This window comes from Scyliorhinus torazame, chromosome 19 (genome assembly GCF_047496885.1).
Source record: "Scyliorhinus torazame isolate Kashiwa2021f chromosome 19, sScyTor2.1, whole genome shotgun sequence".
Taxonomy (NCBI): domain Eukaryota; kingdom Metazoa; phylum Chordata; class Chondrichthyes; order Carcharhiniformes; family Scyliorhinidae; genus Scyliorhinus; species Scyliorhinus torazame.
Genome location: NC_092725.1, coordinates 3,899,560 through 3,912,687, shown reverse-complemented (window position 1 = coordinate 3,912,687; position 13,128 = coordinate 3,899,560). Strand labels below are relative to the sequence as shown.

The following is a 13,128-nucleotide window of genomic DNA, read 5'->3' as shown; positions in this document are numbered from 1 at the left end:
CCACGCACCGCTCTGCTGCCTTACCCAGTCAATGTTGTCCAGCCAGTTGTCACGGATCACTCCCTCTTTCTTCAAGAAGTAGTTCCCCTCAGAGTCAAAGTGCCCCTCCTCCATCTCCTCGTCCAGGTTGAAGGGGGTGATCTTTATGCCCTCATCGTAGTCGATGGTGGCCGATTCCTGACCTGGAGGCAAGCAAGTCGGACACGGTTACCCGCTGGGTTTGCTCAGGCCCCCGCAGCCCGGTGACAGCGACACCCCCTCCCCAACCCACCCCCTCATCACCCACCACAATCCGCTCCCCACCCACCACCGCCCCCGCCCCACCCACCACCGCCCCCTCCTCACCCACCACCACCCACCCCCTCCCCACCCACCATCCCCTCCAAACCCACCCCCTCATCACCCACAACCCCCTCCCCACCCACCACCACCACCCCCTCCCACCGCCACATCCCCCTCCCCACCCACCCAATCTCCACACCCACCACCCATCAACACACCGTCCACAACCCACCTCCCGAGCCACTCCCACCCAGCTTTGTATCCCCCTCACAGCTTACGCTCCCACCCAGCTTTGTATCCTCCTCACAGCTTACACACTCACCCAGCTTTGTATCCCCCTCACAGCTTACAATCCCCATCCAGCTTTGTATCCTCCTCACAGCTTACACTCCCACCCAGCTTTGTATCCTCCTCACAGCTTACAATCCCCATCCAGCTTTGTATCCCCCTCACAGCTTACACTCCCACCCAGCTTTGTATCCTCACAGCTTACACTCCCACCCAGCTTTGTATCCCCCTCACAGCTTACACTCCCACCCAGCTTTGTATCCTCACAGCTTACAATCCCCATCCAGCTTTGTATCCCCCTCACAGCTTACACTCCCACCCAGCTTTGTGTCCCCCTCACAGCTTACACTCCCACCCAGCTTTGTATCCCCCTCACAGCTTACACTCCCACCCAGCTTTGTATCCTCACAGCTTACAATCCCCATCCAGCTTTGTATCCCCCTCACAGCTGAATGTGAGTGTAAGCTGTGAGGAGGATACAAAGCTGGGTGGGAATGTAAGCTGTGAGGGGGATACAAAGCTGGGTGGGAATGTATCCTCCTCACAGCTTACACTCCCACCCAGCTTTGTATCCGCCTCACAGCTTACATTCCCACCCAGCTTTGTATCCTCCTCACAGCTTACACTCCCACCCAGCTTTGTATCCTCCACACAGCTTACATTCCCACCCAGCTTTGTGTCCCACTCACAACAAAAGGTTGTTTACCGAAAAAAAAACCTCCAATTGGGGGATATCAAACACGGGGGCAGGGTGGGGCTCAGAGCCTCAGGACAAGGGAGTCAGCCATTTTGAGGAGGTACGAGGACTAACATCTTCGCTCGGAGGCTCATGAATCCTTTGGCTCTATTTTCGAAACAAAATGTCCGAAAGTCGCTATTTTTCACTGTTTCTGTCCTTCATACAAATGTTTGTCCTCCCACTGCCTGTGGCTCCTTCCTCTCCTCTTCCTTTCATTCCCTCCCTCCCTCTCTGTCGTATGCCTGCCTCACGCTCACTGCTCTTACGGCTCTCGCAATCGGACCTATCACCCCATGCTCTGCCGGTGCTCTCTCTCAGCCGGTGAGCACAGTCTCTCCCTCCTTCTGGGAAGTGCGAAGGGGACTCAGGCTATGATGAGATCAGTCCTGGGCCAAGGTGGTGCTGTGCCCCGCCCGCCCGGCTCCGCACGCACTCTCCTCACCTTCAATGTCCTCCGTGGCCAGGATGTCATATTTCTTCGTCTCTCGTTCGTCCTCCTCGTCCTCTTCGTCGCTGTCCAAGGAGTGTTTTCCTTTGAAGCGACTCCCCGGTCCTCCCCCCGGGGCCCCATTCGCCTCTGCCTGGAGGCGTGGAAGAGACAGACAGAGATAAAGTAAGATGGAGGGGAGGCGGATGCAGAGAGAGAGAGAGAGAGAGAAATATGTGAAAAAACAGCAATAAAAACAGGATATTAATAAAATGGAGAGCATGCAGAACAATGCGGGGGGGGGGGGGGGGGGGGGGCACGGTTGCCAGGGGAGGGTCGGAGAGAGTCTGGATGTTGCTGTGGTGCAGAGGGATCTGGGTGTCGCTGCTGTACAGAGGGATCTGGGTGTCGTTGTGGTACAGAGGGATCTGGGTGTCGCTGCTGTACAGAGGGATCTGGGTGTCGCTGTGGTACAGAGGGATCTGGGTGTCGCTGCTGTACAGAGGGATCTGGGTGACGCTGTGGTACAGAGGGATCTGGGTGTTGCTGCGGTACAGAGGGATCTGGGTGTTGCTGTGGTACAGAGGGATCTGGGTGTTGCTGCGGTACAGAGGGATCTGGGTGTTGCTGCGGTACAGAGGGATCTGGGTGACGCTGTGGTACAGAGGGATCTGGGTGTCGCTGCGGTACAGAGGGATCTGGGTGTTGCTGCGGTACAGAGGGATCTGGGTGTTGCTGCGGTACAGAGGGATCTGGGTGTTGCTGTGGTACAGAGGGATCTGGGTGTTGCTGCGGTACAGAGGGATCTGGGTGTTGCTGTGGTACAGAGGGATCTGGGTGTTGCTGCGGTACAGAGGGATCTGGGTGTCGCTGCGGTACAGAGGGATCTGGGTGTTGCTGTGGTACAGTGGGATCTGGGTGTTGCTGTGGTACAGAGGGATCTGGGTGTTGCTGCGGTACAGAGGGATCTGGGTGTTGCTGCGGTACAGAATGATCTGGGTGTTGCTGTGGTACAGAGGGATCTGGGTGTTGCTGTGGTACAGAGGGATCTGGGTGTCGCTGCGGTACAGCGGGATCTGGGTGTCGCTGTGGTACAGAATGATCTGGGTGTTGCTGCGGTACAGAGGGATCTGGGTGTTGCTGTGGTACAGAGGGATCTGGGTGTTGCTGCGGTACAGAGGGATCTGGGTGTTGCTGCGGTACAGAGGGATCTGGGTGTTGCTGCGGTACAGAGGGATCTGGGTGTTGCTGCGGTACAGAGGGATCTGGGTGTTGCTGCGGTACAGAGGGATCTGGGTGTTGCTGCGGTACAGAGGGATCTGGGTGTTGCTGTGGTACAGAGGGATCTGGGTGTTGCTGCGGTACAGAGGGATCTGGGTGTTGCTGCGGTACAGGGGGATCTGGGTGTTGCTGTGGTACAGAGGGATCTGGGTGTTGCTGCGGTACAGAGGGATCTGGGTGTTGCTGCGGTACAGAATGATCTGGGTGTTGCTGCGGTACAGAGGGATCTGGGTGTTGCTGCGGTACAGAGGGATCTGGGTGTTGCTGCGGTACAGAGGGATCTGGGTGTTGCTGTGGTACAGAGGGATCTGGGTGTCGCTGCGGTACAGAGGGATCTGGGTGTTGCTGCGGTACAGAGGGATCTGGGTGTTGCTGTGGTACAGGGGGATCTGGGTGTTGCTGTGGTACAGAGGGATCTGGGTGTTGCTGTGGTACAGAGGGATCTGGGTGTTGCTGTGGTACAGAGGGATCTGGGTGTTGCTGTGGTACAGAGGGATCTGGGTGTTTCTGTGGCACAGAGGGATCTGGGTGTTGCTGTGGTACAGAGGGATCTTGGTGTTGCTGTGGTACAGAGGGAACTGGGTGTTGCTGTGGTACAGAGGGATCTGGGTGTCGCTGCGGTACAGAAGGGTCTGGGTGTTGCTGCGGTACAGAGGGATCTGGGTGTTGCTGCAGTACAGATCGATCTGGGTGTTGCTGCGGTACAGAGGGATCTGGGTGTTGATGTGGTACAGAGGGATCTCGTTGTTGCTGTGGTACAGAGGGATCTGGGCATCCTGGTGCATCATTCAGAAAACATTAGTACACAGATGCAGCAAGTGATGAGGGAGGCGAGTGGAATATTGTCCTATATCGCGCGGGGAGAGGATCGAGTATAAAAGTCGAAACGTCTTGCGACAACTCTGTGTGGCGTTGGCGTTTCCGCAGCTGGAGTACTGCATACGGTTTTGGTCTCCTTAGTCACGGAGGGAGAGCCTCACGTTGGAGGCAGTTCAGAGAAGGTTCCCCGGGCTGATTCCTGGAATATGCGAGGTGGGTCGTTGTCTCATGAGGAAATATTTGGGCAGGTTGGGGCCCCGCACCCATTGAAATTTCGAAGAGCGCGAGGTGATCTTATTGAAACGTATCACTAGTGTTCTGGAATTAAACATAGGAAATTACAAAGGCTTGATGTCAGATGTGGCCCGTACGGACTGGGCAGGAAGGCTAAAGGCAGGACAGCTGATGAGCAGTGGCAGTTGTTTAAGGAGATACTCAATTCTTCACTAAAATATATCCCAGAGAGGAAGGAAGATGGGAAGAGGGGGAAAAAACATCAACGGTTAATCAAGGAGGTCAAGGACATTATAAAGACAAAAACAAAGTTATACCATCTTGCAAAGGTCAGTGGCAGGCTGGAAGATTGGGAAACCTTCAAACATAAACAAAGGAATACTAAAAAGGTCATAAAAAAGCTCAGGTAAATTATGAAAATAAACTTGCACAGAATATCAAAAAGGACAGCAAAAGCTTCGACCGGTACACAAAAGGGAAGAGAGTTGCTCAGGCGAACGTTGGCCCCTTGGAAGTTGAAACTGGTGAGCTAATGGCGGGGAACGCAGAAATGCGAAATCAATACTTTGCCTCAGTTTTCACTCGTACCATTCCTGCAGGAACGGGAAATTCAGAGGGAATGGAACAATCAGCATCAATAGGGATACAGTACTGAACAAACTATTGGGATCGAGGGCAGACAAGTCCCCAGGGCCCGATGGCCAGCATCCTCGGGTGTAAAGGACGGAGCAGCAGAGATAGTGGATCCATTGGTTCTGGCATTCCAAAAATACCCTGGACACGGGAAAGATTCCAGTGGATTGGAAAAATGCTGACGTAACGCCCTCATTCAAAAGGATTTGGGAAATTACAGACCATAATATCTGTTGTTGGGAAACTGATAGAACCAATTATCAAGGCAGTAATAGCAGGACATTTGGAAAGCCAAAGTGCTATCCATCAGAGTCAGCGTGGTTTTATGAAGGGCAAATAATGTTTGACTAATTTACGAGAGTTCTTCGATGATGTAACAAGCCAAGTGGATAATGGAGAGGCTGTAGATGTACTATACCTGGACTTCCGGAAGGCGTTTGATAAGGTGCCTCACAGGAGGTTAATTCACAAGGTGAGATCACCTGGGGATTCTGAGTAATTTATTATCTGGGATAGAAGACTGGCCGACGGACAGAAGAGTCTGGGTGGCAGATGGAGTTTCACGTGGATAAATGTGAGGTTATTTTGGTCGAAAAAATGGAAAGGCAGCTTATTATGGAAATGGTGAGAGACTTCGGGGAGCTCTGATGCAGAGGGATCTGGGGGTCCTCGTGCCTGAGTCACAGAAAACGAGCGTGTAGGTGCAGCAGGTAATAAAGAAAGCCAATGGAAAGTCGGCAATTATAGCTGAAGGAATTGAGTATAGAGGTAGAGAAGTGTTGCTGTAACTGTACACGGCATCGGTGAGACCGTGCCTGGAGTGCTGTGCACAGTTTTGGGTCCCTTATTTGAGGAAAGATGTAGAGACATTGGAGGCAGTTCAGAGGAGGTTCACTAGGTTGATTCCAGAGATGAGGGGTTTGTCGTACGAGGAGAGATTAAACAGTTCAGGCCGATACTCTCTCGAGTTTAGAAGAATGAGAGGAGATCTAATTGAGGATAAAAGATGATAAAAGGTTTGGATAAAGTAGACGTGGAGTGGATGCTTCCACTTGTGGAACATTCTAGAACGAGAGGTCATAGTCTTGGAATAAGAGGTAGCAAATGTCAAACCGATTTGAGGAGAAGCTACTTCTCCCGAAGGGTTGTGAATCTGTGGAATTCGCTCCCCCAGAGTGCGATGGATGCTGGGATAGTGAGTCAGTTTGAGGAGTTAGACAGATTTTTAATTGGTAATGAGTTGAAAGGGTGATGGAGAACGGGCAGGGCAGTGGAGTTGAGGCTGTGATGGGGATCAGACATGATCACATTGAGGGTGTTTAAACTCTGGAAGCTAAATTGCAGACTCCCGCTCCCAGGTCATGCGTTCTCGGGAGGAGATGCTCTGGCTGATTTCACAATCCAGCTCTTGGCCTGTAACATTGTAGGTAGCAGATGAGGAACATATCAGCCGTGAGAGAATGGCGGAGCAGACTCGATGGGCCGAATGGCCTAATTCTGCTCCTACATCTTATCATCATCATAGAATTTACAGTGCAGACGGAGGCCATTCAGCCCATCGAGTCTGCACCGGCTCTTGGGAAGAACACCCCACCCAAGGGCAATACCTCCACCCTATCCCCATAACCCAGTAACCCCACCCAACACTAAGGGCAATTTTGGACACGAAGGGCAATTTATCATGGCCAATCCACCTAGCCTGCACATCTTTGGACTGTGGGAGGAAACCGGAGCACCCGGAGGAAACCCACGCACACACGGGGAGGATGTGCAGACTCCGCACAGACAGTGACCCAAGCCGGAATCGAACCTGGGACCCTGGAGCTGTGAAGCAATTGTGCTATCCACAATGCTACCGTGCTGCCCTTCTCATATCAGATTGTGAGGGGAGGGCTCGACAGAGTGGATATGAAGAGGATGTTGCCCCCCTCAGGGTGGGGGCGGGGGCTAGAACAAGGTGGGGGGGGGGGACGAGCACAGTTTCAGGATAAGGGGGTCTCCTCACTGGAGGCAGAGATGGGGAGCAATGTCCTCTTTTGACTGAGGGTCAATCTATGCAATTCTCCCCCCACCGGGAGAGCATAGGGGCTAGACAAGTTTCTGATCGACAAGAGGGAGTCGAGGGTGATGGTGGGAGGGGGAGGAGAGTGGGGTTTGCGTTACAGATAGGTTAGGGGCGAATGGGGCAGAAGGATTAGAGTGGCCCAATGGCCTACTGCGATTTCTTAGGAGGCGCACAGTATGATGCTGCGTTGTTTGTTGCTGCACTCACATACCCGCTGAATTACACTGTCGTCTTGATCCCCACTGCCAACCTCAAAGGACACTTTGCGTTTCGACATGTCCACGATCAGGATCTGCTACCTGACAACAAAGTGTTTGCAATTACCCAACAGGAGGCAGAAACTCACCAAGTACATACACAGTTCAATGAGATGTAGATACAGAGTAAACTCCCTCTACACTGTCCCCATCAAACACTCCCAGGACGGGTACAGCACGGGGTTAGATACAGAGTAAAGCTCCCTCTACACTGTCCCCATCAAACACTCCCAGGACAGGTACAGCACGGGGTTAGATAGAGAGTAAAGCTCCCTCTACACTGTCCCCATCAAACACTCCCAGGACAGGTACAGCACGGGGTTAGATACAGAGTAAAGCTCCCTCTACACTGTCCCCATCAAACACTCCCAGGACAGGTACAGCACGGGGTTAGATACAGAGTAAAGCTCCCTCTACACTGTCCCCATCAAACACTCCCAGGACAGGTGCAGCACTGGGTTAGATACAGAGTAAAGCTCCCTCTACACTGTCCCCATCAAACACTCACAGGACAGGTACAGCACGGGGTTAGATACAGAGTAAAGCTCCCTCTACACTGTCCCCATCAAACACTCCCAGGACAGGTGCAGCACTGGGTTAGATACAGAGTAAAGCTCCCTCTACACTGTCCCCATCAAACACTCACAGGACAGGTACAGCACGGGGTTAGATACAGAGTAAAGCTCCCTCTACACTGTCCCCATCAAACACTCCCAGGACAGGTACAGCACGGGGTTAGATACAGAGTAAAGCTCCCTCTACACTGTCCCCATCAAACACTCCCAGGACAGGTGCAGCACTGGGTTAGATACAGAGTAAAGCTCCCTCTACACTGTCCCCATCAAACACTCACAGGACAGGTACAGCACGGGGTTAGATACAGAGTAAAGCTCCCTCTACACTGTCCCCATCAAACACTCCCAGGACAGGTACAGCACTGGGTTAGATACAGAGTAAAGCTCCCTCTACACTGTCCCCATCAAACACTCCCAGAACAGGTACAGCACGGAGTTAGATACAGAGTAAAGCTCCCTCTACACTGTCCCCATCAAACACTCCCAGAACAGGTACAGCACGGAGTTAGATACAGAGTAAAGCTCCCTCTACACTGTCCCCATCAAACACTCCCAGGACAGGTACAGCACGGGGTTAGATACAGAGTAAAGCTCCCTCTACACTGTCCCCATCAAACACTCCCAGGACAGGTACAGCACGGGGTTAGATACAGAGTAAAGCTCCCTCTACACTGTCCCTATCAAACACTCCCAGGACAGGTACAGCACGGGGTTAGATACAGAGTAAAGCTCCCTCTACACTGTCCCTATCAAACACTCCCAGGACAGGTACAGCACGGGGTTAGATACAGAGCAAAGCTCCCTCGACACTGTCCCCATCAAACACTCCCAGGACAGGTACAGCACGGTTAGATACAGAGTAAAGCTCCCTCTACACTGTCCCCATCAAACACTCCCAGGACAGGTACAGCACGGGGTTAGATACAGAGTAAAGCTCCCTCTACACTGTCCCCATCAAACACTCCCAGGACAGGTACAGCACGGGTTAGATACAGAGTAAAGCTCCCTCTACACTGTCCCCATCAAACACTCCCAGGACAGGTACAGCACGGGGATAGTTACAGAGTAAAGCTCCCGCTATACTGTCCCCATTAAACACTCCCAGGACAGGAACAGCACGGGGTTCGATACAGAGTAAAGCTCCATCTACACTGTCCCCATCAAACACTCCCAGGACAGGTACAGCACGGGCTTAGATACAAAGTAAAGCTCCCTCGACACAGTCCCATCAAACACTCCCAGGACAGATACAGCATGGGGTCAGATACAGAGTAAAGCTCCCTCTACACTGTCCCAATCAAACACTCCCAGGACAGGTACAGACGGGGTTAGATACAGAGAATAGCTCCCGCTACACTGTCCCCATCAAACACTCCCAGGACAGGTACAGACGGGGTTAGATACAGAGTAAAGCTCCCTCGACACTGTCCCATCAAAGACTCCCAGGACAGGTACAGCACGGGGTTAGATATAGAGTAAAGCTCCCTCGACACTGTCCCATCAAACACTCCCAGGACAGGTACAGCACGGGGTTAGATACAGAGTAAAGCTCCCTCTACACTGTCCCCATCAAACACTCCCAGGACAGGTACAGCACGGGGTTCGATACAGAGTAAAGCTCCCTCTACACTGTCCCCATCAAACACTCCCAGGACAGGTACAGCACGGGCTTAGATACAAAGTAAAGCTCCCGCTACACTGTCCCCATTAAACCCTCCCAGGACAGGTACAGCACAGGGTTAGATACAAAGTAAAGCTCTCTCGACACTGTCCCATCAAACACTCCCAGGACAGGTACAGCACGGGGTTAGATACAGAGTAAAACTCCCTCGACACTGTCCCATCAAACATTCCCAGGACAGGTACAGCACGGGGTTAGATACAGAGTAAAGCTCCCTCGACACTGTACCATCAAACACTCCCAGGACATGTACAGCACGGGGTTAGATATTGAGTTAAGCTCCCTCGACACTGTCCCCATCAAACACTCCCAGGACAGGTACAGCACGGGGTTAGATACAGAGTAAAGCTCCCTCTACACTGTCCCCATCAAACACTCCCAGGACAGGTACAGCACGGGGTTCGATACAAAGTAAAGCTCTCTCGACACTGTCCCATCAAACACTCCCAGGACAGGTACAGCACGGGGTTAGATACAGAGTAAAACTCCCTCGACACTGTCCCATCAAACATTCCCAGGACAGGTACAGCACGGGGTTAGATACAGAGGAAAGCTCCCTCTACACTGTCCCCATTAAACACTCCCAGGACTGGTACAGCACGGGGTTAGATACAAAGTAAAGCTCTCTCGACACTGTCCCATCAAACACTCCCAGGACAGGTACAGCACGGGGTTAGATACAGAGTAAAACTCCCTCGACACTGTCCCATCAAACATTCCCAGGACAGGTACAGCACGGGGTTAGATACAGAGTAAAGCTCGCTCGACACTGTCCCATCAAACACTCCCACGACAGGTACAGCACGGGGTTAGATATAGAGTAAAGCTCCCTCGACACTGTCCCATCAAACACTCCCAGGACACGTACAGCACGGGGTTAGATACAGAGTAAAGCTCCCTCTACACTGTCCCAATCAAACACTCCCAGGACAGGTACTGACCGGGTTAGATACAGAGTATAACTCCCGCTACACTGTCCCATCAAACACTCCCAGGACAGGTACAGCACGGGGTTAGATATAGAGTAAAGCTCCCCAACAATGTCCCATCAAACACTCCCAGGAGAGGTACAGCACGGGGTTAGATACAGAGTAAAGCTCCCTCTACACTGTCCCAATCAAACACTCCCAGGACAGGTACAGACGTGGTTAGATACAGAGTATAGCTCCCGCTACACTGTCCCCATCAAACACTCCCAGGACAGGTACAGCACGGGGTTAGAGACAGAGTAAAGCTCCATCTACACTGTCCCCATCAAACACTCCCAGGACAGGAACAGCACGGGGTTAGATACAAAGTAAAGCTCCCTCGACACTGTCCCATCAAACACTCCCAGGACTGGTACAGCACGGGGATAGATACAGAGTAAAGCTCCCTCGACACGGTCCCATCAAACACTCCCTGGACAGGTACAGCACGGGGTTAGATACAGAGTAAAGCTCCCTCGACACTGTCCCATCAAACACTCCCAGGACACGTACAGCACGGGGTTAGATACAGAGTAAAGCTCCCTCTACACTGTCCCAATCAAACACTCCCAGGACAGGTACTGACCGGGTTAGATACAGAGTATAACTCCCGCTACACTGTCCCATCAAACACTCCCAGGACAGGTACAGCACGGGGTTAGATATGGAGTAAAGATCCCCCAACAATGTCCCATCAAACACTCCCAGGAGAGGTACAGCACGGGGTTAGATACAGAGTAAAGCTCCCTCTACACTGTCCCAATCAAACACTCCCAGGACAGGTACAGACGGGGTTAGATACAGAGTATAGCTCCCGCTACACTGTCCCCATCAAACACTCCCAGGACAGGTACAGCACGGGGTTAGAGACAGAGTAAAGCTCCATCTACACTGTCCCCATCAAACACTCCCAGGACAGGAACAGCACGGGGTTAGATACAAAGTAAAGCTCCCTCGACACTGTCCCATCAAACACTCCCAGGACTGGTACAGCACGGGGATAGATACAGAGTAAAGCTCCCTCGACACGGTCCCATCAAACACTCCCTGGACAGGTACAGCACGGGGTTAGATACAGAGTAAAGCTCCCTCGACACTGTCCCATCAAACACTCCCAGGACAGGTACAGCACGGGGTTAGATACAGAGTAAAGCTCCCGCTAACTGTCCCATCAAACACTCCCAGGACGGGTACAGCACGGGGTTAGATACAGAGTAAAGCTCCCTCTACACTGTCCCCCTCAAACACTCCCAGGACAGGTACAGCACGGGGTTAGATACAGAGTAAAGGTCCCTCTACACTGTCCCCATCAAACACTCCTAGGACAGGTACAGCACGGGGTTAGATACAGAGTAAAGCTCCCTCCACACTGTCCCCATCAAACACTCCCAGGACAGGTACAGCACGGGGTTAGATACAGAGTAAAGCTCCCTCTACACTGTCCCCCTCAAACACTCCCAGGACAGGTACAGCACGGGGTTAGATACAGAGTAAAGGTCCCTCTACACTGTCCCATCAAACACTCCCAGGACAGGTACAGCACGGGGTTAGATACTGAGTAAAGCTCCCTCTACACTGTCCCCCTCAAACACTCCCAGGACAGGTACAGCACGGGGTTAGATACAGAGTAAAGGTCCCTCTACACTGTCCCCATCAAACACTCCCAGGACAGGTACAGCACGGGGTTAGATACAGAGTAAAGCTTCCTCTATGTTGGCACAGTGGTTAGGACTGCTGTCCACAGTGCCAGGAACCTGGGTTCAATTCCGGCTTGGGTCACTGTCTGTGCGGAGTCTGCACGTCATCCCCGTATCTGCGTGGGTTTCCTCCGGGTGCTCCGGTTTCCTCCCACATTCTGAAGATACACGGGTTTGGCGAATCGTCCATGCGCAGGCTTAGGGGATAGGGCGCGGGTCGAGGGCCCAGGGCAGGTGCTCTTCCGGGGGGTTGCCGCAGACTCGATGGGCCGAATGGCCTCCTTGTGCAATGTAGGGAATCTCCGGATGTGCTGTCGCCATCGAACGCGTCCCAGCGCAGGAGGGGGTTTGAGTCGCAGGGCACACCGTCGACCTCGCTCCGCCTTCCAGAGATCGAGCAACGCACATGCGGGTCATAGAACCTTCCGTGCAGAAGGAGGCCATTCGGCCCATCGATTCTGCACCAGCCCTTGGAACGAGCACCCTACCCAAGCCCTCACTAACCCTACCTAACATTTTTGACACTCAGGCTTTGCCCTTTGAGCGCCGCCTTGCAGTGCCCCAGAGCAGAGGGGGCGGCGGTCCGATTCTGCTGGGTAAGTGTGCCCCTGCACCCCCCCCCCTTGCTGGTGCTTCCCTCATTGAGTGGAGGGGGGGGGGGGGAGATTTCTGGAGGCAGGCACTAGCCCTGCCAACAATGCCCCCTAAATGTTGGCACCCCCACATTGGCAGGGGGCAGCAGCCACCCTCTGACAGTTGTAGTGCCTGGGCAGCACAGGGGAGGCAGACAGAACTGGACTACAACTCCCACAGCGCCCCGCGCCAGCGACGCGCATGCGTCGACGTCTCCAACTCAGCCGGTCAGAATCCACTGCGCCTGCGCCGCTGCCGGCGGCCTCCCCCGACCGACTGCAGCGCACATGCGCACACGCTGCAACTTGTGGAGGGAAAATGGCGGCTTCTCTGCCGAGGGGGCGAGGTAGCGGGGATGGGGGGGCTGTTACCAACCCGCTCTTCCCCGGCTGCCTGTTCACCCGGCGCGGACTCTCTGCCGTTCGAAGGAGCCGCTGGAAGCACCTTCCAGCCACCGACCCGCGCCACTGCTCCCGTTCACTTCCGGGGCAACGACACCCCATGGCCACCGTCATTCAGCCATACGTCACTTCCTGTCTGGTCCGCGTC

At 53.5% G+C, this 13,128-nt stretch overlaps 1 protein-coding gene across 4 annotated transcripts in view; it reads right to left on the bottom strand.

The window, feature by feature from the left end:
• The window catches only part of cd2bp2 (CD2 (cytoplasmic tail) binding protein 2), a 27,825-nt gene extending 14,707 nt beyond the window's left edge, over window positions 1-13,118 (bottom strand). The window contains exons 1-4 of one of the 4 annotated variants that reach the window (XM_072484016.1): window positions 12,955-13,118; window positions 6,980-7,067; window positions 1,752-1,890; window positions 25-182 (exon numbers count right to left, since the gene is read on the bottom strand). In XM_072484016.1, coding sequence (XP_072340117.1) covers window positions 25-182; window positions 1,752-1,890; window positions 6,980-7,045 — 363 coding nt within the window. In that variant the 5' untranslated portion in view covers window positions 7,046-7,067; window positions 12,955-13,118. Of the gene's footprint in view, window positions 1-24; window positions 183-1,751; window positions 1,891-6,979; window positions 7,068-12,950 lie in introns of all 4 variants that reach the window. The other 3 variants (XM_072484017.1, XM_072484019.1, XM_072484018.1) reach the window with 3 other exon arrangements.
• Window positions 13,119-13,128: the final 10 nt, after the last annotated feature.